The sequence below is a fragment of the Streptopelia decaocto genome (assembly GCF_964273445.1).
Source record: "Streptopelia decaocto genome assembly, chromosome: 2".
Taxonomy (NCBI): domain Eukaryota; kingdom Metazoa; phylum Chordata; class Aves; order Columbiformes; family Columbidae; genus Streptopelia; species Streptopelia decaocto.
Genome location: NC_138655.1, coordinates 121,904,618 through 121,932,414, shown reverse-complemented (window position 1 = coordinate 121,932,414; position 27,797 = coordinate 121,904,618). Strand labels below are relative to the sequence as shown.

Below are 27,797 nucleotides of genomic sequence, written 5' to 3'. Positions count from 1 at the left end.
TTAAGCAGCATCAGGAGACAAAGGTAAGATGCAGGTTTGAAAGATGACATTAGCAACATTCACAGTCTAACATCTTTCAAGAAGAAGGATGGAGGAAGAGAATGGTGGAAGAGAGAGCTCATCAATGGTTTCCTGAAACTCACCCCTTTTCCTTTAAATAACAATTTTGTTATTTTAATAGCTCTGGATACTTATTGACAATTTAAAGTGGTATTATATTCCATAGCTAAGCTTTTCACCCCCATCCCCACCCCCCCCCCAAAAAAAAAAAAAATCATAACTATGTATTTTCTAGGTGTTGCAAACTAACTTGACTAATCTTTTTTTACTAATGTTATCAATACAACTGTTAAATAATGCATATTAATAGATAACACAAACACAGTTGGATTTGATGATATAAAAGCTCTTTCCCAACCTAAATGATTCCATGATTTTATGATTCTATTGGAGACTAATCCGTTCTTACACTACCAAAGTGGAACATCTTTAGCATTTTACATTAATTCTGAAGCATTAACTCAAATACATTTTTTCAAACACTATCCTATTCATCACGATTTTATAACAAAATGCAATAAAGACACAACACAAAACATCCCTCTGCTTAAGTTGCTTTTATTAGAAATTTATGAAACTACAGAGGAAAATTCTATTTATTTTAAACTAGGAAGCCACTGACAGAGCTACCGTTCATAACATGATTATACTAACACATGATCTAAGAAGCCATGAACATAACTTTCCCATGCTACACCCTCTTGTCAATCAGGGACCACTTCTTTACAAACAATTCATGAGCAGGCCTTGAATTACAGGCTGTCGCTATTACAGTAACAGACTCAAAAAAAAAAAAAAAAGCCACCAGTAAATATTTAAAACCAGATACCTCACTCAGCACTCAGCTGCAAGGGAAGACAAATTGCTCTGTGCCCAATCCTAGACTTGCCTGTTGTGCTGCAGCTGTATCCTGGGTAGCACTTTCTATGATAAAAAGACTTGCTTGATGCACAAGTGGGGTCTTGGAACGCTGTGACAGGAGTACATTCAATTATTCAGTTTAAAGCAAGTAATTCTGGCTCCATTTCATTGCATCTAGTCTCTGAACAACTTTGATATAAACCATTTATTCCCATTAATAAGACTTCTGTCAAACTACTTGCTACTAGTAAGTTTAACACATTAACTTACGTAATCACTAGAGGACACTTAACAAAGACCAGCTTTCTCATCTACAAAGAGTGCCATGATCAACTGCACCAAGAGCTTTGCTCCTTTAACACTATGTGAACTCGTTTGGAATCTTCTTGTTCCACTTCCAACAAACAGTCTTCAGGTTCAGAGTTTATATTACTTGGATTGATACAAGATTATTGACCTATCAGATAGAATATAAAGCATATAACTTGTTTTGAAACTTTTGTCCACACTCCTAATGCAAAATCAGGACATCACTGCTGACAACTGTCTCAAAGCATTATCACTATCATATATCACAGGAAAAACAGGATTATCTTTATAAGTTCTTGAATTTCTGGTACTTCTAACAAAACTGCTTTCTTGGGATCTACAGGGTTTAGAAGCACTTTCTTCAGTAATACAAATAACACAAGGCAGGGAGAACCAAACTCCAAAAAAAATGAAGTCATATCCAGGACACCATTTACACTTCAGTTTTCATTACTATCTGCATAGAATTAATACACTGGAAAGCTGCTATGGGTCTCTGACTATTTATTAGAGAGAAGCCACACTTTCAAATTACGTTCATCAAAACGAACAAGGCACTTCATTTAGAGCTTAGCAATTCATGCCAAAACTGGGAAATACCAGCACAGTAACCTGAGGAAAGGTGACATTTTACTACTCAGAAGGAACGCGGTGTTTAGTTATATATGAAGCAGTATGTGAAACACAGAAGTACTGTAGAGTTGCAAATGCTCCCTCACTTTAACAGAGGGGCACTTGTCTACAACCACCAAAAGAAACTTCTCTACAATGCTGCAGGTACAAATCATTGTCAATCTTTGAAGGTATGTAGAGAAAGTACACCAGTTTGGCAGAGTTGCAAAACACGTTTCTTAATGGAGACATCCCACGGAAATCTTTTCACACCACTGCATATAGATTCTCTGCTCACACAGAACAGGGCACTCAGTGACAATCCAATTCCTTTAAGGCCATCTGCCAACAGATGAGGTTAAGGATGAAGTCAGGGAAAGCTCCTTCTAACAAAGGAAAGCATTTGATACTTTACAACAAAGTTGGAAACCAAAATAAAAGGGGAAAGCAGAGCACAACAGCCTTGTCAAGGCATACCTAAAACTCACCCCAGTTGCTTGCTGTTACCCATTAATTTCCCATGCAATTCTTGAAAATTACTTTGGCCACAGGGCCTACAAGACATGAGTAGGCCCCCATTTGTAGCATATCACTTCTTACAAGAAGCCACTTTCTTGATCATTATCTTATCTTAATGATTCCTATATAAGCAAGAGGAGGTTGAAAGCAGTTCCCAGATTATTCTCCTCTTTTCCATCCTACACTTCGCTTCAGGAATACTACTGGACTTAAAATATACTTTATCAATGGTCTGTTAGTGAAATATTAGACTTGTAAAACACAGAATTGTTTTGATATACAACTCTATAGAAGGCCAATTCTCAAAATTAAGACTTTGTCCATTCTTTACTTTTCTGTAACAATACATACCTTCTTCCATTCAAATGTAGTTCACCTTAAAGATAAATACACACATACGCACGAACAATCCATTCACCAATTAAGAACCATTGTTCAGATCTCATTAAACTGTATAGCATATTGTACCGATTCATGGCATTTAGATACATTTTTAGTAACTGTCAAGACAGGAAGGGAAATTTTCTTCTGTCTTGGCCCCAAGAGCCTGTTTTATGCTGCCAGATGAATGAAGCAAGAAAGTGGTTTTCCACATCATAATGTGGCCATAATACATGAAACTATTTACACTCTTGTGATATATCACCACAAACACAAAATTGATCCTCTGAGCTTGACAAGAAATGCAAGTCACAACAGAGAAGCAAATAAGCCATTTTGGAGGTATGCGTTCTTTACTCATGTATGTTGTACAATTACATTACATTTCCAGAAATAAGCAGGGATACAAACACAGATGACCTTTCTGTCACTTCCACAAGTACCCAGGTGCAATTCCCCTGAGCTCTTAACAGCCTCCACAGCACCATTCCCAGCCCCAAAACATGTATTGCCATTGTTCGGGTCTCTCCCCAGTTCTTGCCACCTCTGCAGCCTAAAAAACAAACTTAAAGCTCTGTTTGGAGATAATGCCACCATTCTCTGGCAGCTTTTTCTGAAAATAGATACATATTTTCCCAGTTCCTTGGTGCCTTTACCGCCACCAAGTGCCCCAGCACCTGGATGTGGACACTTGTGACTTTACTCAAAATATGCACCAGTGGTAATTTCAACTCAAAAGTGTTCTGCAGCAACATTTTACGGTGACAAGACTACAGCCTTAGCTGCTTGAAATTTAATTATCTAACCAATGGTCATCAAGGCCTATAGATTTCTTCCAAGGACAACCAAAGAAACATAAGCCTTTTCTCAAGAAGCTGAAGTTAATTATTTGTGAATGCATTAATCCACAAAATTTTTAAGTGTAGACCTACTCTCCCTACTCCTCCCTTCAAAGAAATACAGCTATAGAGTTGATACGTGTGAACTAGCAGCTACTGAAGCACACTGAAGCATATGGAATATGATTTGGAAAAGTACACCTGGTTTGAGAACTACTGTTTTAACATGCAAATTCTCACCTTTAAATTGCCTCCAGGATCCGGATGTTTGTAATCATCAGACACCCATCCTGGGCTACCACAAATGCAAACATACTAAGTATCCAGTCATACAACAAACCACCGAATGTGACAAAGAGAAATTAGTCACCTTATTTAACAAAGCAGTACATTCCAAGTTGTTTGCTGTATTAGGATTAGCTACAATCCCCCACACCAAATGGGTTACGGTAAATTGGCCCCACTACCAGTGAGAAACACACGCTGAACCTTTCTTGTTTGCCTGTCTTTTCAAAAGGTCCCATCCATCCAAAGCACAGAATACAAGCAGTAGGTATGTTCTTTGGCCTTGAGCATATCAAATTCCTTCAGTTTAGCCCTTCATTTGTGTCTTCATAGCAAAGGCAACTTACTCATGCTCAGGAACTAAAAGCCTCACACTAACACTACTTGTCTTCATTCAATAGAACAGGCCATCTCCTTCCTTAACTATAAGCCAGCAGGCTACCTACCCAAGCAGATCTGCACTATACAAAAGTTGTAAACAAATGGAATTTATTTTGGTCTATAAATGTACTGTAATTTAAGTACCTTTAATCATGCTAAACAAAATCATTTGGTAAACAGCTGTTCCATTAAAAGAGCAGCATCCTACCCCTATTTAATTTGTTCTCTTTCCTGGAGATAAGTTATTTAATCTTTTCTGAGTCCCCTGTTCTGAAGGCTCAGATCTACAATTATGCTTAGTTTAGAAATAAATGTTCATTCTATTGATTTTAAGGAAAAATACTCTAAACTTCTCCATAAACTGTTCTTCCTCAGGTGAAGCTCTATCTAGAGCATCTGGGTATAAAAAAAGGCCCAAGAATATTTATTCTTACCACACACAGAATCATATGCAGTTATTTATTTCAGTAAAAGCAAGCAGAGTCAATCCAGGAAAGTACATTACAAAATATGCTGAAAATAAACTCTGGTTACATTTCTAAAAAATATAAAGTAACTTCAAGCATTTTATATAGCATCACCAGCTAAAGTGGATAGAATCACAGAATAATTTAGATTAGGAAAGACCTTGAATATCACTGAGTCCAACCATTAACCTAACACTGCCAAGTCCACCACTAAACCATGTCCCCAAGTGCCTCATCTACATGTTTTTTAATCACCTCCAGGGATGGTGAATCAACCACTTCCCTGGGCAGGCTGTTCCAATGCCTGACAACTCTTTCTGTGAAGAAATTTTTCCTAATATCTGAGCGAAACCTCCCCTGGCACAATTTGAGGCCGTTTCCCCTTGTCTTATCACTTGCTACTGGGGAAAAGAGACCAGCACCCTCCATGGTAAATCCCTTCAGGTAGTTGTAGACAGTGATAAGGTCTCCCCTCAGCCTCCTTTTCTCCAGGCTGAACAGCCCCAGTTCCCTCAGCCACTCCTCATCAGACTTGTGCTCCAGACCCCTCACCAGCTTTGTTGCCCTTATCTGAACTCTGTCCAGCACCTCAATAACTTTCTTGTAGTGACAGGTCCACAACTGTACACAGGATTTGAGGTGGGGCCTCACGAGGGCTGAGTACAAGAAGACCATCACTTCCCTAGTCCTGCTGGCAACACTGTTTCTGATACAAGCCAGGATGCTGTTGGCCTTTTTGGCCACCTGGGCACACTGCTGGCTCATGTTCAGCCACTGTCAGTCAACACTCCCAGGTCTCTCTCTGCCAGGCAGCTTTCCAGCCACTCTTACCTGAGCCTGTAGGGCTGCCTGAGGTTGTTGTGACCCAAGTGCAGGACCCGGCACTTGGCCTTGTTAATCCCCATACAACTGGCTTCAGCCTAACGATACAGCCCATCCAGACCCCTCTGTATGGCCTTCCTACCCTCCAGCAGATCAACACTCCCACCCAGCCTGGTGTCATCTGCAGACTTACTGAGGGTGCACTTGATGACCTTGTCCAGTCAACTTATAAAGATGTTAAACAGACCTGGCCCTGATACTGAGCACTGAAGAACACCACTTGACAACACTAATGTCAAAAAAAAAAAAAAAAAAAAAAAAAAAAAGGCGCACAAAAATGTTTTCTGTTCTTCCTTTTTTGATTGGCAAACATCAGCAGTTTTCAAAACTGAAGAATTTCCACAAAAATCGCCCGGAAAAACTTAACACATTTGCTTGTATTTATAACCTAAAATTAAAACAGTACAATAACTGGTTTTGTACACTTAATTTATAAGCTGAAAAGTGTTTCTCCATCCTATCATTATCTCGCTACCTGCAATTCAACCAAATATTAATTACAAAGGTATCTGCCTCCTTCACTTCCTGTTTGATATTTCTCCATGGCAAGCAAGTGCAGCAATGTTAATAAAAATCAAGTTGAAAAAGGAAAGGATCTCTGCTGATCTTGGGTTTTATGACTTCCTTAAATGAGTCATAACAATCTTTAGATGCTATCTGTTTGGTTTTAGACAAACAGTTTTAGGGTGTAGCCATTTGACAAACAAAATGAAGAATTTACCACCAACAGTAATATCAACTGTGGCTATTCACTAAGAAGTTTCTCATTTCCTTTTTTGTACGCGAGTCTGTCTGGAAATATGTTTGACATGTTAAAGAAATGCATGTGCTTACATAATAGTATATCCCCACAACAGTGCTGTACAAGTCAAAGAAAAAAAAAATGCAAAAATTAGTAGCCCTAAAACAAGCAGTAGTTTAAATACTATCTCCAATAGTTTGGGGTTTTTTTAAGAGCAACAAAGAAGCAATAAATCTAGCGGTAGTCTAAATAATCCTACCTTACAGTTTAGAATGCTAATTAAAGAGCTTGCAATCAGTCCTTTGACTTCACAAGTTAGTCAGAGAACTAGAAGTCTAAGTTATTCTTGATTTGGTCTAGAGCAGTGCTGAGAAGCTAGTTCATAACATTACTGCCCAACAACTTTTTTTATACCACGTACATACTCATCATCGTTCCATTAACCAAAAAAAAAAAAAAAAAAAAAAAAAAAAAAAAAAAAATCACTCCTAACACTCTTTTGAGAAGAGTTTATTTTTCATAGACTTCCTCTTCTTTTTCTTTAATGAAGTTCCCTTTTATGAAACAGTATCTTTGCAGGTAACTTGAAGACTCAGTAGACATTGCATCTGAGTCTCAAATCAAATGCATACCACTCCTCTGAAAAGATTAAAGGCCAAAAGATAAATCAGCACACCTGTAAAAAAGAGTATGACAAGTTATTAGGGAGAAGAAAGCATCTTTCATAAGCTAAAGTTATGTCCCAGTAAGGCTCATAAGCTATGATAATTTTAACATAGCCATACAATAAGGTGGCAAATTATAAAAAAAAACAAAAGCTGGCAGTAGCTTTTCAACTGTAACAGCAGCAAGACAGACTGCTATAGAGTCTTTATAGAAAACAGATAACCAAAGCATAAAATGAATGTTCATGAAAGACCAGGCTATTGGTGAAAATTACAACGTTTTGTATCCAGGTTTACACAAAAGAAACTCAATACCCCTGAAATGCCATGACCTGTCAAACTCTAAGCTTCACATAGTAAATGTCACAATTGCATAAAAAAGTCAGGTATACAAAGCAGCTTTCACCTGTTCCACCTGCTTCACCAAATACAACTTTACAAAGGATCTGAAAAGTTACAGTGCTTTCTACTGCATTCTTAAGTAGATTTCCATTAGTTTGCTTTGAAGGCTTGTAAAATCTGTACTCTTCTAATGTCTTAACTTTTTTAACAACCAGGCACACTGAAGCACAAAAGTGACTTGCCCCAAAGACATTTACAACAGACATCAGCACTTCCAGCACCTCTCAGATCTTCTGGAAAATGGATTGTTAGCTTTATTTTGCCTATAAATAATAAACATGAAACCCGTTAACAGACAACACCCTAAGAATTAAATGAGACCTCAGATAATGACCAAAGAATGTCCAGTTCTCATCCCGCACATAGAAAGTGGATATAATTTATTAATTGGAGCATTCTAAGCATAATTGGATAACTCAGTAGTGGTAAGTCAAAATACAAAAGGTCACAAGCAGAACACAGACTCTCCAGGGGAAATGATCAGCAGGCAATTTAGAGCAGGTATTACTACACTGACTTGATGTGTCTAACAGAAACCAACTGCAAGTAGAACAAAACATTCACATAAATGTGCGTTTTAAATCTATATTGTGAACAAAACTAGATGGTAAAGTTTCATATAATAGTTCAACAACAAATGTGGGCACATCACACCTCTCAAGGTTCAGCCAACAGAAACAGGTAAGAGATGTCGCAGCAGTTCACACAACAAAGCTACAAAGGGTTGCGAAACACTGTTCAAGATTGCACAACATGTTACAGGATGAAGTCTCCAATAGCTCAAGCAACAGTCCTTCGCACATTAGAGACCCCAACCCCAAGAACTGCACAGGGAGGATGTCATCATTCAGGTGATAGGATGCAGAGACCTCCCACTGCTCCTCCCTGGTGCTTTGATAGCAGCAGCCTCATCTGAGGGTGGCACGTTACCTTGAGGCACTGAGTGGCCAGCTGAGAGCGCTGCAGGAGGGGACAAGCACACCACACAACAGGAAAGATAAACACGAGGTCCTGGGAGGTCTGCTGCTTGTTGAATACAGTTTTGGAAAGACTGAGGCTTCTTAAACTACTGCATTTTCCTGCTTATCCATGCGGACACCAGCGACACTTCCAAAGCAATTACTGAGCAAATCAATAGCACTGAGCACTGTGGGCAACGGTGGAGAGGCCCAGGTGGTGTTTCTCAGGCTCTCCAAAAAGAAGAAAAAGGCTCAGGGCACAGCAGATGTGCCCAGAGGGTCAATATCTGGTTATTAGTAGAGTTTTTACTGCTATGACCCAGGAATCTCTTTCAGAAGCAAGGATTCACCTGACCAAGTGTGGCAAGAGTATCTTTGCCACCAAGCTCACTAAACTTGTGAATCAGACTTCAAACTAGGCATGGTGGAAAAAAGTTGTCACACTTAAGAGGAGACAAGGAGAACACATGACAGGGAAGGCTTTCACACTTTGCTTGTGAAAGAGCCATATCTGGGGGCTCACTTCTAGTCCTTGCACACCAGTGCACACAGCATGGAAAGCAACAGCAGGACTTACTCCATGCACGGTTGCAGAGCTATAGCCTCACAGAAATTACAGAGTGACAATGGGACAGCACACATGGTCAGAGCGCTGCAATGAATGGAGACAAGCTCTTGAGAAAAGCCAAGGCTGGGAAGTTATGAATTATGGGTTTTAATCTATGCAGAGGACTGGCTACAATACACACACTGCTTTGCTTGGAACAAGTGGCAAGACAGTAAAGACCTTACAGGTAAGAATCAGTTCAACATGAGTGATGCCATAAGACATGCCTGCTACAAAACAAGAATGGGAAGTAGAAGAAGGCTTCATTCAAAAGCTGGAGGAAGCTTCATGGCTGCAGACCCTGGTACACATTGGGGCCTAAAACCACTGGTATCTGCTGGTAGGTTGTGGCCAGGCACAAGCACTTCAGGAGATTTCTTGAGTGTATTGAAAATGATTTCTTGGTGTAAGTCAACTAGTGAGGATGCTCTGTTAGATCCGTTGCTCACAAACAAGGAAGAACTAGACAGAGACATTGAAATCAAGAGCAGCCTTGGCTGCAGCAACCATGAAACTGGAGTTTAAAATCCTGACAGAAGTGAGAAAGACAAATAGTACAGTGTACAGTGCAAGACCCAGTACATACAGTTACAACATTGCACTTAGGAGAGCACATTTCAGCTTGTTCAGGGATCTTCTTGGTAGAATCTCACAGAAAATTACCATGAAGGGTGAAAGGAAAGCCTGTGAGAGCTGGCTTATCTTCAAGGACAACCTCCTGAAAGCACAAGACCACTCCTTCACGCAGGAATTCAAGCAGGCCTGACAATGTACTGGCATGTAAGAAAAGGGAACCTGTGGCTGAGCTCAAATGCAAAGCAGAGTACATGGAAGATGGAATAAATAATACAACAGAAACAGAAAATATACCTTTGTACAACAAGGTGTTACACATATTAGTATCTGCTACACACCCTTTTCTTACAAATATAAGAGAAAAATCTGAGGGCTTCTAAATGTTAACTTTAAGTCTGATCAGTTAGCAATAAACATGTTTTACCAGCTGTACTATAGCTTACTCATAACCGTCTAAACAAACAAACAAACAAACAACAAAAAAACAACCACAAACAAAAAAAACCACACCACACATAAGCTTCCTCTTGGTGTAACTTTTGAGATCCAGAACACAGCAGCCTGCATCTCTTGATCTCTTGACATGGCAAGAAAACTTCTGCACTGAGAAGTAATCCCATTCCAGAAATGGACATCAAATATTTTATTACAACAACTCTATGAACACATGTTTGCTTTAACCTCTTTGTGCTCTTTGGTAACAAAGATACACAAACAACACAAGACAAACAAGACTGATTTGAGATTCTCTTGTCTTCCGATTATACTCTGCTAGTGAAGCAGTTGTGGTTTTCAGAAGTGGCACCTTAATTGAAGCAAATTCTTAGCTTTTTCTAGCAAGGAATAATTGATGTCATTACTCTTGCTGTAGCCTAGCTACTTACAATCACTTAGCTGTCTTTCTCTTCATCTCAAAATAGATCCCAGTCAAGACACAGCCAGCATATATTTAGTAGACACTAGTAATGGAAAATGCAGAGGACAGTCAAGTAAAGTTTTCAGTTCTCCCCACCTAAATGCAAACCTCAACTAACAGATCCTCAGTAGTACAGCAGTACTGTAGAAGGAACAGCAGCAGAACGCAGAGCAGGTCAAACAGCAGAATTCCAACATACATCAGATGGTGGGGGGACGGGGGACACTGGTCTGTAATTCCTCCTTCCTCTCTACAGCCTCTGCCCACAGGCCTCACTCACAAGAAGCTCCAGTTTGTTCGGAGGCAGACACCAGAAATTCAATACAAACTGGGGTAACAGATTGACAACAGCTGTCCAATCCAGAAACTTCTACCAAAGACTTTCTTTTGGTTAAAAAAAACTTCAAGTCTACTTTAAAGTTTAAAACTATTTTGGTATTCCATGATCCTGTCTTAGCTAAACTGCCAGCAAGACAAGCCTAGATGCCTTGCAGCACAACTAGGTCTTATGAAAAATATTAACATTCATGTCATTCATAGAAAATTTAAACTTCCAATGGGACTGAAGAAGTAATAGACCAGAAGGGGAAAATAAAGAAACACAAAAACAAACAAACAGACAACCCACAGCCACAGGAAATTGCAAAATCTATCACAGCAATCTACGGAAGAAAATGAGACACCTGTATCTCTCAATTATCATATATTGAAAGAGTCTGAAATGAAGATTTTAATTAGGTCCCACTCCTCAAGTTCATCATTGGATTTGCCAAAAATAATCTTCAGTGCCAAATACTTGAAAGAGGGGGAGGACAAGAAGCTCTATCAGGTACATTACTAAGTACAAATGCAGGGGCAAAGAGTCAAACTCTAACAAAAACATAAATATACCTTTTAGAAAAGTGGATGCTGAAGAACGATACAAGATGATACAACAAGTACACATTGCAAATACTTCTGCTAAAATGGGACTTGCTAGAATTAATAAGTCAGGGGTGTTTCAAGGTTATGAAGCACTCCAGCATTGCTGAAATAAGACAACTTGTGCCAGTATACCCAAATAGGACAACCATTCCATTACATAGCTTTGAGTCAGTGTAGTTTAAGGCACTGGAGCAGGAAAAACAAAATATCAGTTTGAGCTAAGCAGACTTTCCTGGATGGAAGTCACAAGAGAATCCAGATTGTCAGATACAACACTAGGGATCAATATTCCGAAATGTTACTTCGGTCAAAACAAGGTGTACAAAGTCTGTAGAGCTCTAATCAAGCAATGCTGGACAATCTACAGAGATAATTGTAATTCCCATAAAGCAAAAGCATTCACTCTTTTTTGTACATTTATGAACATGGAATAACCTTCCTGCTGTACAATCCTGGCACTGTTACTGGAAGAATAAAACTTTTAGTCTTCTCTGTAGATAAAGAAATGATAAAATAAGTACGAGCCATACTGTAACAACAAAATGACTGAAAAGACTTCAAGAAACAAAGTTTTCAAAAACATAAGTAGGCATGCTGATCTGTAATTAAAATGGCTCCATCTACTGGTTAAAATAAACATTTCTGTTATCATGACATGCTCTCCCTACTGTAGCAAATTTAACTCCCAGTGAAACAAGAGGCTTGGAGGGTGCCAAGTGCAAACTAACACAGACTCTTAAACATATAATCCCTTCTAATAACAACTGAGATATGCTGGCATGGTAGATTTGGGATGCTTGCATAACTGATGTTTATTCTCAGATACACAGAAAGAGGCTTCTAAGATGTCAGGACTAACTATTTAAATGTAAATGTTGTGCGTTTTTAAAGATAATGTTGTAATATTTTCACCTACTGCTGATTGTGCAAATACAAATGTAGAAATACATATCTGAGAAAATTTTAAGATCATCTGTAGAAGAACAGTCTCATTTTTGCATTCAGACGTTTACTGATCTACAGGGTTAAGTAGTTTGTGGTGCTTTCTCCAACTGCTTATTTACAAAAACCTCGTTTGAATCTCATTATTCACATCACTATTCCAAAACATTAGCCAGACAGCTATCTCAATTTTAGCAAAAAATCTGAAATGCCCCTAAACTTCACCATTCCAGAATATGCTATACCAAATGCATGACAATATTCTTTGAACTTAGCTAGAGAAGGTCTCCACGTACATTCAAGTTATACTCCGTATTTTATCAACCACTAGTTACAGAGGAGTTCTATTCACTAAGTACTACTTCAGGGACAGTAAAGATCTTGTGTAACAGATATCCTTGTGTAAAGGATATCAACATTCTAAATCCAAAAACAATCATGGTGACATATCATTAGTCACCTACAGGAGCAGATCAATCACATGGCTATAAGACAACTGCTCAACTTAGTACACCTTACAGATTATTTTTGACAGCAAATAAAACTACTGCAATGAAGCCTAATGAAAGTTTTAACTAACACATCAAGTTTTTTACAGCCATGGTAACTTTGAAAGAACTGAAAAAGACTGCTGGCACACACAGTTAATAGCACCTTACAGCACTTTAACCCAGAGGCGATCAGAGATATTGTCCATGGCCCACTGCAGGGTGTAAGCTGTACAAGGTACGCACTCTACCCAAACAGCACCACACAGAAAAGCAACTTGTGTCTCAAAAGTCATAGATCCACATCTGCAAGCTTGTGCAGCTAGTAAAACTTTCTCTCATCAGGGCTATTTAGCCAGGGTAATAACTGTACGGCTTTAACTTGTGGAGAGCATGTGTTGGGCCAGATGCCGCGAACTCGTGTGGGAGGACAGTTTCCTGCACAGTACTGTTACGTAGTACAAACGTACCCTTAGTTACCCTTGTCCAGCCACAAAGGGAACACACCAGTCTAAGCTTACTATGTTAATATGAAAAAAAATTTATATGTACCAGCATAATAGTCTCCAGAGATCTGTCACATGACTTACCATCGCAAAAGCCACATGTCGAATAAGGTGGCCGATAATATTTCTAAAACAGTAAGTCATTCAAGATATGTGCAAATATATGAAGTAGTCAATTCTGTAAAACTTTTATTGTATCGATACTACTCACATCCTTACATATGAAGTACCACCTAGGTAAATCAAGACTCAGAACATATTTTGAAAGAAAGTGTTTCAATAGTCACCTAAGAGAAGTACTACATAGATAGACAAAGTTACCAAGCTATCCAAGATGCAATAACTAGACCAAAGCTTGGTTCAGAAATCCTGTATTCCAATCTAGTTGCCAACAAATAGCTGGTTCTTCCTCAAACTCCATTCATGAAAGTGAACAGTTACAGTTTAAGATATTTCTTGAAAAGAAAAAGTACTTTGTATTTTTTTATTATTAAACTGTTGAAGCTGTAACTACCAGCAGACACTGATAGTTAGGATACTTCTCATCTATTTGTGTATTTTTTTTTTTTATTTTGAGTAGCTCTGACATCTGTTACCTTATACTCCTTCCAGCCTTCCTGGGTTTTGTTACAAATTTGAGATGTTGGGAGTACGAGACACTACCCTGTTGCATTAAGAAGATGCATCAGTATAAAGGAATGGAGAAACCCCAGTGAGGCAATGATGTATGTTGGTGAAGTGGGCTGTACCTGAAGGAGCCTTCAAATTAAGCCTGAAGTGAAAGCCCAAAGCTGTCATTGAAACACAACCACTGTTGAGCAGGAAAGTCTAAAACCCACCTGATAACCTGCACACATAGCTGTTATAAAAGTGGTAGCAAACCACGTAGCCGCTTTGGAAAAAGCACAGGGACACTAATGCCCTCTTCAGTGAGATATGGCAGACCACATTACTGTAATGCTTTGATAAGGAAAGCTGGAAGGAGAAGCCTGGAAGTATAACCTTCTCCAACAAGAGCCACTTTCAGTTCTGTCACCATCTACAGAGAACAGTGATAAACACAGATTTGTTTCATTGAAAGAAAAAAGACATAAAGAAACATAAACCCATTACTTAGCCATCCTGCACAGTCTACAGCCTTGTGAACGTTTTATGATATACATCAAGTAGTATCAAATAGTAAAGAAGTTTCCATCTACTTTTTTTAACATAAATCATTTTGAAAATATTACCTGCAAAATACCTAGAGACAGAACTAAAATATAAATTCTTTTAGATGCTACTTGCAGCTGTTGCAAAGAAACCCAAACTATCCAGTAATGAACACCATAATGACAAAAGCTAGAACCGAGATCACTGGTACACAGTATCAAGCATTTTAATACCATCACTGTAACTGTCAAAACTCATCGCTGTATAGAAAGCAACCTACTAACACGCTCCACTTGTATTTAAACAAACCAAAAAAAGAATGACCGTGAGTAGCTGTTGAGGGAAGAGGAAAAACAAGACAAGCATACAACAACAACTCCTCCTTACACTCTCACAATCTGCAGTTATTTTCAACTCAGACTTCCTGAGGCTGTTGCTCATCCATTTACTAACCTCAATGTAACCGTCTTCCAATACTTAAGTAACCTCTCCTCAAGTCCACAAAAGCTTCTTGTGAATACATCGTATAGCAAGTACATCCATGAATTCCCTGCACTGAGTGAAGAACCACGTCTTTTTTGTTTGTTCTGAACCTAGCACCTACCTCTGATTTGACTGTGTGCCTCCTCTTCCATCTTCATCTGCTCTCTCCACAGGAGTTTATAGCTTTACCATATCGTTGTCCTACCTCCAAGTTATCTCTGCTAGGCTGACAAGCCTGCTCAATCATTTCTCATTTAGGAACTAATTCACATCTTGTTTCCACTCTGTGAACCTTTTCCAATAACAATGCACCTTTTCTAAGATGAGGGGCAGAAGAGCTTACAGTACGTAAGGTATGAAAGAACCACAGATTTATGCAGTTATATATCTTTTTCCTATTGTATTCTCTACTCAACCTAGATGTTCTTCCTATTGTATCCTCTACTCATCCTAGATGTTCTGACCACCAGTTGCTCTCTGGTCAGAATAACTATACCAGGCATTGTTTCACTTCCCCCTTCTGACCTTCTTGTACACATTGCCACTAAGCAGTCTCCTCAAAATATCAATGTCCTAAACACTTCATGATTCTCTTAAGTCTGGGCCTAAAATACAAAACATGCAAGGTTAAAGGGTACTTTATACTTTTGATTAAATAAATCCAGGGGGAAGAGGGGTGTTGAGTGACTAGAGCTTGCTTACTTTTATGTCTTACTTACATATCTAATACTACATAAACACAGAATGACTTGATTTACAAATAAAGGAAGAAGGAGGTGTTAGGAAATTCTTTGATTATGCTTCAGCATTTTTAAACTGCAGCACTTAAGTTGGATTTGATTCACACTTTCTACAAAGTCTTTTCATCTTACTGAGATGTTTGTTTCTGAAAAAGCTATGCACATGTAAGTAGTTTCAGCAAGCTCTGCTAGCAGGAAGGTGGCCTGCACTTCCAGAAGCACAGGATTAGAAAAATTAAGTCAAGCTGTACTGTCAAAAATACTCATATTTTGGATTAAGTATCTTTCATGTACATAAAATTACACCTCTTGCATACAAAAACGACAACAAATCCAACACTGCTATACCATGTTGGCAATCACCATCCACACAACGTTTAACAAGGGCAAGTGCTGGATTTTGCATCTGGGACACAGCAACCCTGGCTGTACATAGAGACTGGGGAATGAGATGCTGGGAAGCAGCTCTGCAGAGAGGGATCTGGGGGTTCTGGTTGACAGCAAGTTGAACATGAGCCAACAGCATGCCCTGGCAGCCAAGAGGGCAACCGCGTCCTAGGTGCATCAAGCCCAGCATTGCCAGCCGAGCGAGGGAGGTGATTGTCCCACTCTGCTCTGGTGCGGCCTCACCTGGAGCACTGTGTGCAGTTCTGGGCAACACGGGATGAAAAAGATATAAAGCTACTGGAGAATGTCCAGAGGAGGCCACAAAGTTGGTGAAGGGTTTGGAGGGGAAGCCATATGAGGAGCAGCTGAAGTCATTTACTTTGTTCAGCTTGGAGGAGACTGAGGGGAGACTTCATCATGGCAGCTACAGCTTCCTCACAAGAGGAAGCAGGGCAAGCACGGATCTCTTATCTCTGGTGACCAACAACAGAACCCAAGGGAATGGCAAGAAGATATGCCAGGGGAGGTTTAGGAAAAGGTTCTTCCCCCAGAGGATGGTGGAGCACTGGAACAGGCTCCCCAAGGAGGTGTCATGGCCCCAAGCCTGACAGTGTTCAAGAAGATATTGGACAACACCCTCAGACACATGGTGTGAACTGTGGGGTTGTCATATGCAGGGACAGGAGTTGGACTCGATGATCCTTTTGGGTCCCTTCCAACTCAAGACATTCTATGATTCTACGGTTCTATGTAACTGCCCAAAAATCAGCATGTCCTGGATTTTCTTTAAGCCATTTACTTGAAGTGTTTTCCCCAGAAACTCCTTTTTTCTACTTCCTACCATTATTTCTGCTCTCTCACTTTTCTAACTATTTCAGTTTTGTCAGGCTCCTGACTAGGTCTTGCTGTTGCAAGGAAACCAACTTGGACCACTTCACTGAGCACCTCTGTTTGAAACACCTACATTAAAAATGACCATGCAGTAGCACAGCAGCTTACATGTCTGTCCCAAAAGCTCCTAGTTAATTTTTGTTACAAAAGAACCTAAATGATGCCTGCTAGGCCTGACAAAGATGTGCTCAGGGCACACTGACTTTCATGAAGCCTGCAATCCTCTTCACTTGGATTCACCTGAGGGTAACCAATAGCATCTTCCACTTTAAACCCATGCACTTGAAGCCCAAAGCTTTTGCAACTTTTTCCATACAGTCCAACATCTCTACTAGATAGGAATATACTCCTGCCAGCTAAGAAATACCTCCTACAGAGAGACAAGGTAGAATTATAGAATTAAACCTATAAAGCAGTCTTGATTTTACCAAAAAATTATGTTGAACAAGCTAACAGGAATTAGGAATACACCCTTTCAGGACAGAGACAAGGTGGAGAAGCACTCTAGAGGAAATCTACAAAACCTTTAGAGGAGAGCACATACATTAATTTCTGAAGCCAACATATAAAGACTGTAACAATCCAAGGAATTTGCAAAATTCATGGACCTGTGAACCACTAAGTTATCAACACTTCTGTTATAACAAAGGAAAGGCACACTAAACATCCTGATGTCACAGGAAGCTAGCACTTCATTAGATTGCCGATTTTATCAAATGTGACTCCAGTCTCTCCTCGAAGAGTAGCGGAAAGAGAATGATAACTCACATCTTTTCAGTGTTATTTCTCTGTTCGTCACAGCACTCCTTGTGCCACAAACTACACATCCCTTCTCTTCAGGCACTGAAAACAAGTTGCTGTGTGACACCTTTTAGGAAAAGGCCTTGAAGGGCAGTACCAGAGTAAGGGCTCAGAGGCTCATTAACAAAATCCAGACCTTGAGTCATCTGAAGGGAGGGGAAATTACAACTGTGGAACCGCATGTATTTTTCAGTAGCACAGGAAGTAAGGCAACACATGTCTGCTTTACTTAGCCACCGGCCCGGGAAGGAAATGAACCCAAGCTCCGTAGTTTTATTAATCTCCCCCCACCATCACTCCCGCCTCCCTTCTCCCCTGCAGCCAAAGACTAGAAATCCGCCGGGGATCCGTATCCATCACCTGACCCGACTACGCGGCCGTGCAACATGAGGACAAGGGGAAGCTCGCTGCTTGCCATGTGTGCGCACTTCTCCCTCGCCCAGGAACTCGTCAGCGAACGGGACCGGGAGAACAGCGAGGCCAGGGGCGGCCGCACCGCCCACCGCCGCCGGCACAAGCCCCGCGGGGAATCTCACAAAGGAAGGGGGGGACGGGGCAGCCGCAGCCGCCCAGCGCACGCCGCGGCGGCGCCCGGAGCCGGCGGCGGAACAAAGACTGCGGCCCCGCCGCCCGCCCGCCGCGGGGGGGAAAGAGGGAGCACGGCCGCGCACACGAGGCCGGCACGCGGGCACACCTGCGCGCTCCCGCCCCGCGGACAGAGGGGCCGGCGAGCCCCGGGGCGCTGAGGTACCGGCGGCGCGGTTTCCGCGTCCTGCCGCCGCCGGGGGCTGGGCAGCCAGAGGAGGGTCCCCCGCCGCACCCTGCCGCGTATGCCCCCCCCGACAAAAGGGGAGCGGGACGGCTCCACGCGGGAGCCGCTGCCCCGCGGCGGCCCTTTGTGCTCCCCCCCACCGCACCCCACCCCCGCGTTACCGTGGTGAGCAACGGTCTCATCTGCTCGCCCGCCCGCTCCTCTTCCATCGCGGCCCCGCCGAGATCGCCCGGGAGGGGGACGCGGAGCGGGAGGGGGACGCGGAGCGGGAGGCGGACGGCGAGCTGCGGCTGCACGACTGGCTGCCTAGCAGAGGCGGGCAGCGCTGGTGCCCTCAGGACGGGCCGGCCGCGACTACTCCGCCGCACCGGGGGCTGAGCCCAGACCGACCCGGCGCGCCCGCCTCCCCCGCCCCGCGTGCGACCGGCAGCGCCGCCAGCCAATGGCAGGGAGCGCAGCGCCTGGCGCGTCGGCGCCCCCGCCCGCCGCGGCCCCCCGGGGGGCTGGCGCGGCGCTGCGGGGCGGAGCGCGGCGCGGGAGGGGGCGGTGGCGAGCGGCGTCCCACGCGGAGCCGCGTGGCGGGCGGCCGCGGCTCGCCTGAGACGTGTTCCCGGCGCGGCTGCCCGCGCCCCGGCGGGCGAGCTCCGCCTCACGGAAACGCTCAAGTGCCGGGTTGGTGGGGCCGGCGCGGCGGGAACAGCGCCCCGGCAGCGCCGCGACCCCCGCGCGGGAGAACAGGGAGCTCCCGGCGCTGCCTGCCGGCGGTGGATGGAGAGCGGCAGCGCTGCCGGTGACCACGGGTGTTTGACGCTTGCCTCGCGTAGCACCCTTTCTCGCTGGCTGGTAACTACTGACAAGCCTTTACCACGCAAGCTGAAATTTTCCACGCCAGGTGCTTGCCTCGGGCTGTTGTTTTTTGTTTTTTTTTTTTTAAAGTAACCAAATAATCCACTTATTTCCAAAAATAATATTATTTGCCCTTGTATAAATATTCCAACAATCCTTTATTCAAAAGGTTGGGGGCGGGTAGTGTTATAATTGTACTTTTGGCTGCCTCTCTAAAGCTTTGCTCTCATAAAAGTTTTTAGAAAGAAGCAGCTGTTTACACTTGTCTAGTAGAGATAACTTCACTTTGTTGGCCTCAGCAAAGATGACACCCTCCTGGGAGCCATTCACTTCTGAAACACCTTGAACCAACATGACTGAAGATGGACATACACAGCAGATGAATCACAGAATATTTTGGGTTGGAAGGGACCTTCAAAGGTATCTAGTCCAATGCCCCTGCAATGAGCAGGGACATCTTCAACTAGATCAGGTTGCTCAGAGCCCTGTCCCTTCACGCTTCCTGTGCTTGATGGCATGGTTACACCATCCTGGGGCTCCCAACTACACCCACTACAGCTGGGGGTGGGACTTGTCTGCTATGGCTTCTTTTTCCACCCTGAAACCCTGCCTGGCCAGACTGGTAAGCAGCTTTTATTTGCTCAGGACTTCTGGACTGAGTTGTCCCTGAAGCTCTAATACCATGCATGCAACGAGTTGATGTGCACCAGCGGGGCAGAGATGCCACATGGCTCCACAACATGTGCAATACAGCCAGTACCCACTTTTGAGGTGCTTTAGGCTTAGTGTTTATTTGTTACATGCAGCATGTGAACTCTGGCTCAGAAGTGTCAGGAGGAAAATACCAGTGACTTCACTGCAGGCGCAGTCTCAGTTTGTCTCCTGAAAATGATGAAGTCTGGATGGGTCATTTAAAGAGAGGCATATTTCAGGATGAGAGTGGGATCACAGGAGACACAGTGTAACAGAGAAGGCAGGCTGACTGATGCAGATACAACATGATGAAGACAGAATTAGACTGGGTCTCAAACAAGCCCTCTCAAATGGAGATAAGAGAGCTGCTGGTCTTATCAGTAGCTTTAGAAGCAGGAAATGAAAGGAACATGTGCATCAGCAAACACCGTGCTGGACTAAGAACACTATAAAAGGAGGCTCTGCAGGGCCTGCGGACAAAAATTTAAACCCAGCTGTAGAGGCAAACCAGGCCTTTCCTACTGCCTACCAGCAGGAGGCTTAGCTCAACCACAGAGACCCACTAGCCACAGGCTAGCCAAGGGCTCTGAACCTTGGCTGGAGTGTGGGCAAGAAGAGCTGGTTGGTGACCAGTGGTCCTCTCTATGCTTTTCAGGAAAGGCACTGGCAGAGACAGATCTTTCTGCAGATGAAAATAGATCATTATTTCTCTGAACAGAAGCAGATGTCCTAGAAGGAAGAGCAGGTGCACAGACTGTTGGATGACACTAGGCACAGATGCAATTCAGGCCATAAGGCCAGAGATCCTGACCCATACAACTTGGAGGAAGCTTTCAAGTGAATGACTTGGCATGAGTCTGCACCAGGTCACTATAACCTGTATTTTGAGGAACGTATCATTAGTTTAAGCTACACCTGCCTAGTTGTACTGAACAGGTGAAGTAAGGCAAGCTGTATGAGACTGATTGAATAGGGAGCAATCTTAACATACTCTTCCATCAAAGGTTATGACCTGGATTGGGTTTCAGCTGAGTTTGAACTGATAACAGACAGAAATAAAGCACTGTGCACAACCACCACAAAAATAATAACCTTGATATAAAGTGCCTTGATACACCTGCAGTATAACTGTGACCTGTTCTATCCCTTCCTCTTTCAGGGCCAGGACTGGCAGAGTTTCAACTCAGATAAACCACTGAAAATTATCTGGCAGTAGACAGCATAGGTATAGCAGGGATGGATTGCAACTTTGGGTCACACATAATTAGTGCTGAGTAGGTGTCTTGGGAGGCAGGTCATGGAGGTCCTCCTTCAATATTGAGATGAACACAACCCATTTTCATCAACACAGAACTTCTCCATTCTCTGGGGACTCAGCCCAGAGAACAATTATATCTAAAGTAAGGACTTCCTGTCATGTGCAGTGAACTACGGTATTTGGTGATGTTCCTCAGAGGACAGCAGACAGAGTGTTTCTAAAAACTCATCCACAGTGTGAAGAATGTTTAGTCCATCAGAAAGGAGCCTACTGACATGAATTCCAGTTAAGTTTTGGCATTAAAGGATGTTCCTTTTCCATTATCTTCTTGATCTCTGAAGAGGGGCTCTGATGAGGCATCTCTGATGAGATGCTTTAGCACTCTTCTCCCTGGCATCAGACAGACAGATCAAGGCACAGTAGGGCAGTATGGCCCAGCATTCATTTATCATACTTCTTTTGGCACACTGTACTGAGAACAATATCTCCAGGTGAACACCCAGTCATTTGCTGAGCTGAAAAACTTGTTTGCTCACTGCATTCCATCTGGTCACTGTATGCATCACTATAGCAGAAAAGGCCAACCTAGCTTCCCCATGCTGTGCTGCCTGAGTGAAAAGAAAGTGATGCCTCTATCCTTATCAAGTTGACCAGAAATTCATAGTGTTCAAAACCTACCTTTTCCAAAAGCCGTTATTGAAATAGAAACAGACCAGCTTTCTGCTTATGAGCATAAGCACAGCTGTCACTGACACAACAGGTGACATATGAGATGGACAGAGCTTGTATGGCACTGAAGAAGTGGATCATCAGTCTTTTTAATAAGATAATGTACCTGGTCCACAACAAGTGGCCTGATGGTGCTTTTCCTCCACTCCTTTTCCTCCCTTTCCTCCCTTCACCCACCCACAAATTTTTAGACACAGATGGAAGAGGCAGAAATTACTGGATAAGCCAGATCTCTGATTAGGAAACTGCCTGTCTCCTCAAGGCAGAGCCATCAGTGTCAGCTTTACACTTTATTCTCCCGCTGTTTAATTTCTTGCCAACTATCAGACACTCACAGGGCTCAAAGGAAGTCAAGTTAGGGGCTGATAAAAGCACCTTCCATCCAGTCTTGACACCAGCATCTGATCCATTCCAGTCATAAGCTGCTCTGGCAATTGTGACCCCTGGGAGGAAGTCACCACAGACCTCCCAAACAGGATGAAAAGATGGTGTTTGATAGGATAACTGCAACATTCTTTATCTTTACCAAAGTAGATTCTTTCTCAGGGTTTTGTCTGTTACTACTGGCTGTTCTTACAGGGTGACACAATGTAATTAATAAAAGCATTGGCAACTTTTGGTGGGGAGTACCTGGTGCAGGTAATCACAGGAGGAGATTATTTTGGCAACAGCAGTGCCCCTAAGAAGAGCCCTAAGAATGGTGAAGGAAGAAAATGCTAGGAGTCAGTATTCCATAGTCCTTGTTACCTTTTCTCCACAGAAAAAATAACAGTCATTTCCCTGGCTATAACAAGGTCTTACACTGAGGAACCACCAGTGGAAATAGAAAAGGAGAGGGGGGCTGGGGGTGAGGGGGCAGGCAGGGAAAAGATAAGGGGACTGGCCCTTCTTTCTCATTAGAACATCTGATGCTGGCAGAAGCAAACAAATTCAAGAAATTAAATCATTGTCTATGGAGGAGAGGGATGCAACTGGTTCCTGTAGCTGCACTAGGACAAATATTTTAATCAGATGAACAAAAGTCAAACAAAAGGGATAAGTGCAAAGAGACAAATTCTAGTGCAAACAATCACAGGTACAGAAGGAAACAGGCAAGAGAAACACCTGGGTAGGGTAAAAGACTTACTCTAAGTAAAGAAGTGGAGTAAGTTTGGGGAGAAAGATGCTGATCTCTTGAGGACCAGAAAGGTAAGGATCAGATGTTAAAATAAGGAGGTGGCGGGGAGAAGGAGTGAGGGGTCCTCACAATTTTCTTTCTCCTACATGGTCAACTAAACTGTGCATTCTTTACATTCTAGGTACCTGTTTGCCAGGTTCAGACTGCAAAGAAGCCAAAGACATTTGCAAATAAAGCCAGAGGATGTTGCATTTTGAAGATGAGTGTCATACAATGCTTAACACTTTAAATAATTACCAGTTGCACGTGTCTGAAATTGGGTACTGAAGATTAGTTGAAGCTCTTGACATTGCTTGGCTAGCCATCTGCAAAAGGATAAATACCCCTTCCCTTACTTGTGTTATGAAAGTCAATGCTTATAAAGCAACCAGACATATACAGCTGAGTACTTGTAAAAAGCATGAAAGAAAAAGGATGATTCCACTCCCAAAGCAGTAAATAATAAAGTAATAAATACATCCTAAGTCTGCATGACTAAGAAAAACATTGAGAAGTTGGTTCATTAAGTGAATGCTGTCATTTTTTTTTGTATGCTGAATGCATTAAGAATCATCTTGTAAAAAACAAACTCAAGCAGCTGTGTAACTGAAGGCCATCTCATAAGGGACAAGAACATCAGGGTCAAATCAAAACTAATAGCAACCTGCATTCTGGCAGATCCTAGACCAAGATTTACAAGCATTGGGTTCTTTTCTCTGCACAGTTTGTGGGTGTAATATTAAATACAGAATTGTGACTAAATATTTCTTATATATTTATATGGTTAGGGATCAAAGTTATTCTTGTTTCTTTCCAGCAGATTTATTGTTCTATGTGGTTTTTAAATGCTTATGAAGAAATAATCACAGGCCTGGGGAGTTCATAATCTAAAGATAAGAAAAAAAGCAGACTAGAGGACAAGTGCAGGATTTTTGAGGTACACCAAAATTACCAGTTCCAAAGTTGAGGCGTAATCAATACCTTTCCTAAAACCACCTCTGTTGTGATGCCTTCAAAAGAGATTTCAGTGTAAACAAAACAGTGATGTCACCATCATTACAGTCACTAGCTTGAATGAGCACAGGTTCAGATGAATAAATTAGATTTCAAGGTATATATAGCAAGTCAAGACAGGTTACTTAGGAAATAAAATCACTTCCACTTCATTTTCACTCCTTAGTTCTCCTGTCTTTTGCAAGATCAATTGTCTTTAAGGTTCTTTTTTCTTACACATAAAGAGAAAGAAAAATACAGATTTTAAAATGGATATGTGTTTGAATTGTTACACAGTTCAAAAAGAGTTTTTAGTCTAGGAAAATTGGTTTTAGTTTGCCTTTAAAGTAAAAAAGAAAAATCTACTGCTTAGTCATTTTCTGGTATGTCACAGTACTGAAATCAGCATAGACCTCTGACAGAAGGAAAATATTTACTAGCATCAGTGTATAGAACCTGGCCATTTTAGAAGGCACGGTCAGATAGTATGAAAGGTCTACAATAAACTACTAACTGTCTTAATTTTGTGTCCATCTGTTGCTATTTATCCCTCTTTAGTACCAGCTTTACTTATACACAATACCTACCTTGTCCGAGTATGGTAACACGAAGAAGGAATTTGGCAATCAACAGTAGCAGCAGCAGACTTCAAAGAAAATTTTCAGTTACATTTCCATACATGTGAAAATATATACAGCTGATTTTTAACACAAATTTGTATTTCTTCTCCCCTCCAGCTGGTGTGTAATAATTAAAATGTAAGAAATTTCAGCCCTGTATATAGAAAAGCATTGAAATCCATCCTCAGACTTAATATACGTTTAACACTTACTGGATCAGGGCACCAACTAAGCATCACCATGGCTGTCTTCCTACAAGCAGAGGCCTTCCTGACATTCCGCCTTCATATCGTTTAGCTCTGTGGTAGCCAACATACTTACTTTTTCCCTAGAATAGACAAAGGAGCAGTTGTTTAACTTAAAACTCACCATTGACACAATTTAGGCTGGAAAATGTTTCTAGACACCAGAAGAAGGAAGGTCTAGGGAACCCTTTTAAGACAAGTCTAGGGCAACCTTGAGAAAGCAAGAAACTGCTTAGTGTAAGAAAGACCTTGAAGTGGTCATAAAGGATTTTAGCATGTAAATGCCTGCAGTAGGAGAGGACTCTCATGAAATGCTTTCAAGAAGTTCTTTCCAATCTTGTGGTATCACACATTTCACATCTGCACTTGTTCCTTGTTATCTATACAGGCTCTCAGTGTAGTATTTTAACCTCACCTATGCAGGCATTCAGATCATCAAAATAATCAGCACCCTTTATTATAGCATTACTTAACCTAAAGTCCCAAGTTTAACCTTTAACCAGTTCATCAGCCAAGGAAGAATATTGAAGGTTAGTCAACTTCTGTGAAATTTTTTCACATGCACAGAAGGAAGATAGAAAACAAACACCGAAGATATTCATATATCCTGGGTTACAGGTAGCTGAGGTAAATTGCGCAATATGGGACACCAAATCTCTTTTCCCATACGGCTCTTTAGGTGATCATATTCTTCCCACACAACTTCTCTTCCATCACCCCAGGGAGTTTAATCATACCTGTTGTGATGAAAAGTCAACTTCTAAATGAGTTAGGACACCCTCTGGACTCAGTTCCAAAACACCCAATTAACTACATGCCAATTATCTACATACAAAATGCCTTCAGAGCTGGCATTGCTATTTCACAATGTCTCACCACAAGGTCTTCATCCAAGATCTGGTGACTATACCTTTAAAAACAGTTGTTAACAACATCTACGTTAACATAACTTACCTTTCAATAATCAGCTTAAACATAAAAGTGGGGAGTTTTAAACTTTTTATCAGTAGAACCATTCTTTACTCAGTAAGCTATCAGTAGCTTAATTTTTGTTTATGAAACTATGTAACCAGGCTAAAAAAAATAATAGCAAAAATAGAGACTATGCAGTCACTGCCTTTCCAAATCAAGTATCTTTACTGAGTACTAAGTTTTCAATTTGCTGGTCTTTGCTTTCTGACCAACAACTTAGCCAAAAAGCATGTCTAACTTCAGGTACCCTTCTTCTGTGTTTCAGAAGTTTCAGCTCTGGAGAAGTAAGGTACTTAGGGACAGAAAACAGCAACATAACAAAGTCATAGGCCTTTATTATTTAAATAAATCATTGTAATAAATCAAATTACAGTAAAATATTATCGAATTACTATTATCAAACTTATTAAACACTGCCTTTTCCAACTCTCATGTTCAAGCATAATCCTATATATTAATATTTCTGTTTTCTCCACAAGAGTTAGGAAACCCTTACTTTAAAAGGGGAATTAGGCAAGATCGGGGTTGGCAAGAATATACCAATAAGACAGGGAGGCAACTCTCACTCCTGGCCTCCTGAGAGAGAATGTTTTTAAATGTTTTTTCTAACAGAGCCTGGAAATGGTAGTGAAAAATGTGTTGTTGATGAAGGACATGACTGATGTAAAAGAGGTTACACGTCCCACTAGGCACAGCTTTATGATATTTTGGGGGAGGAAGTGGGTGGCCTACTTTGCTTCCTCCCTCACTTAAAGAGAAATACTTACTGCATAGATCATCATTCCCACTATCTCTGGTTTTCTGGCACTGACAGAGGAGCATGGATGTAAGGAACCATTATTTACAAGTCAAATTCGTATCCCACATATTGTTATGTTGTAATTAACTTTAAGCCAACAGCGCTGTTAATAAGCTGCAGTTATTCCCTAATGCAAATCAGATTAGGAATTATTAACATTATAGCCTCCTCATGAGGGGACTGTTGTTGAAGTCTCTTGTGTAAATGTGACTTCTGGAAAGTTCAAGTCTCTCATCTGAGACTTCTAAAGAATAGAGTAAATACCGTAACAACATACAACCCTAAGATTCCCAACTGAAAGGAAAAAGAACCAATGGCAAATTTGGCTACATTGTTCAGGAGATAAAGCAATTACAGCACAAATCCAGAGATTACTGTCCCTCTGAATATTTTTCTTAGCAAAGATGACTCCTCACAAATCACCAATAGATAACACAAAACAAAGCAATACTTCCCAGGTCCTTGTAATATGACCTATTCTTGTATCATTTTTCTTAATGAAGAAGGGTCATTCAATTGCTCTAAGAGGTGCTACGTCCATGAAAATGTCTAGAAAAATCAGATCACAGTTGAATATTTTCCTGAGCGACTGTCAAGGTACACACTTGTTCTTGTCATTCAGGACTCTTCCACACATGTGCTTTCTGTTCTAACGACTTACTCTATTTCCAGTTTAGAAATTGCCGTGGCACAAATCCCACCCATTAGGCAATTTTGGGCAAGGAAGGTATGAGGATTAGAGCAAGAATAATGCAGCCAGAAGTGAGAACGGCCAGCTAAGGAAAGCAAGGTACAGTATGATCTGTCTCAATTCCTGAATTGCCGGTACTCCCGTCTAGAGGATTTACTGAGTGAGCTGGCAGCGTGCTCAGAAGGGATGGCCCCAGGCCATTGCAGGGAAAATGGAAACTGCTACCTGCTATACAACATAAATTCT

General features: G+C 41.6%; 1 protein-coding gene across 7 annotated transcripts in view; it reads right to left on the bottom strand.

Moving 5' to 3' along the window:
- SLC4A7 (solute carrier family 4 member 7) overlaps positions 1-18,926 on the bottom strand; it is a 95,548-nt gene extending 76,622 nt beyond the window's left edge. For all 7 annotated transcript variants that reach the window (XM_082046729.1, XM_082046725.1, XM_082046728.1 and 4 more), the window contains exon 1: positions 18,711-18,926. In XM_082046729.1, the coding sequence (XP_081902855.1) occupies positions 18,711-18,758 (48 nt within the window). In that variant the 5' untranslated portion in view covers positions 18,759-18,926. The remainder of the gene's footprint in view (positions 1-18,710) is intronic.
- Between the last annotated feature and the right edge of the window lie 8,871 nt (positions 18,927-27,797).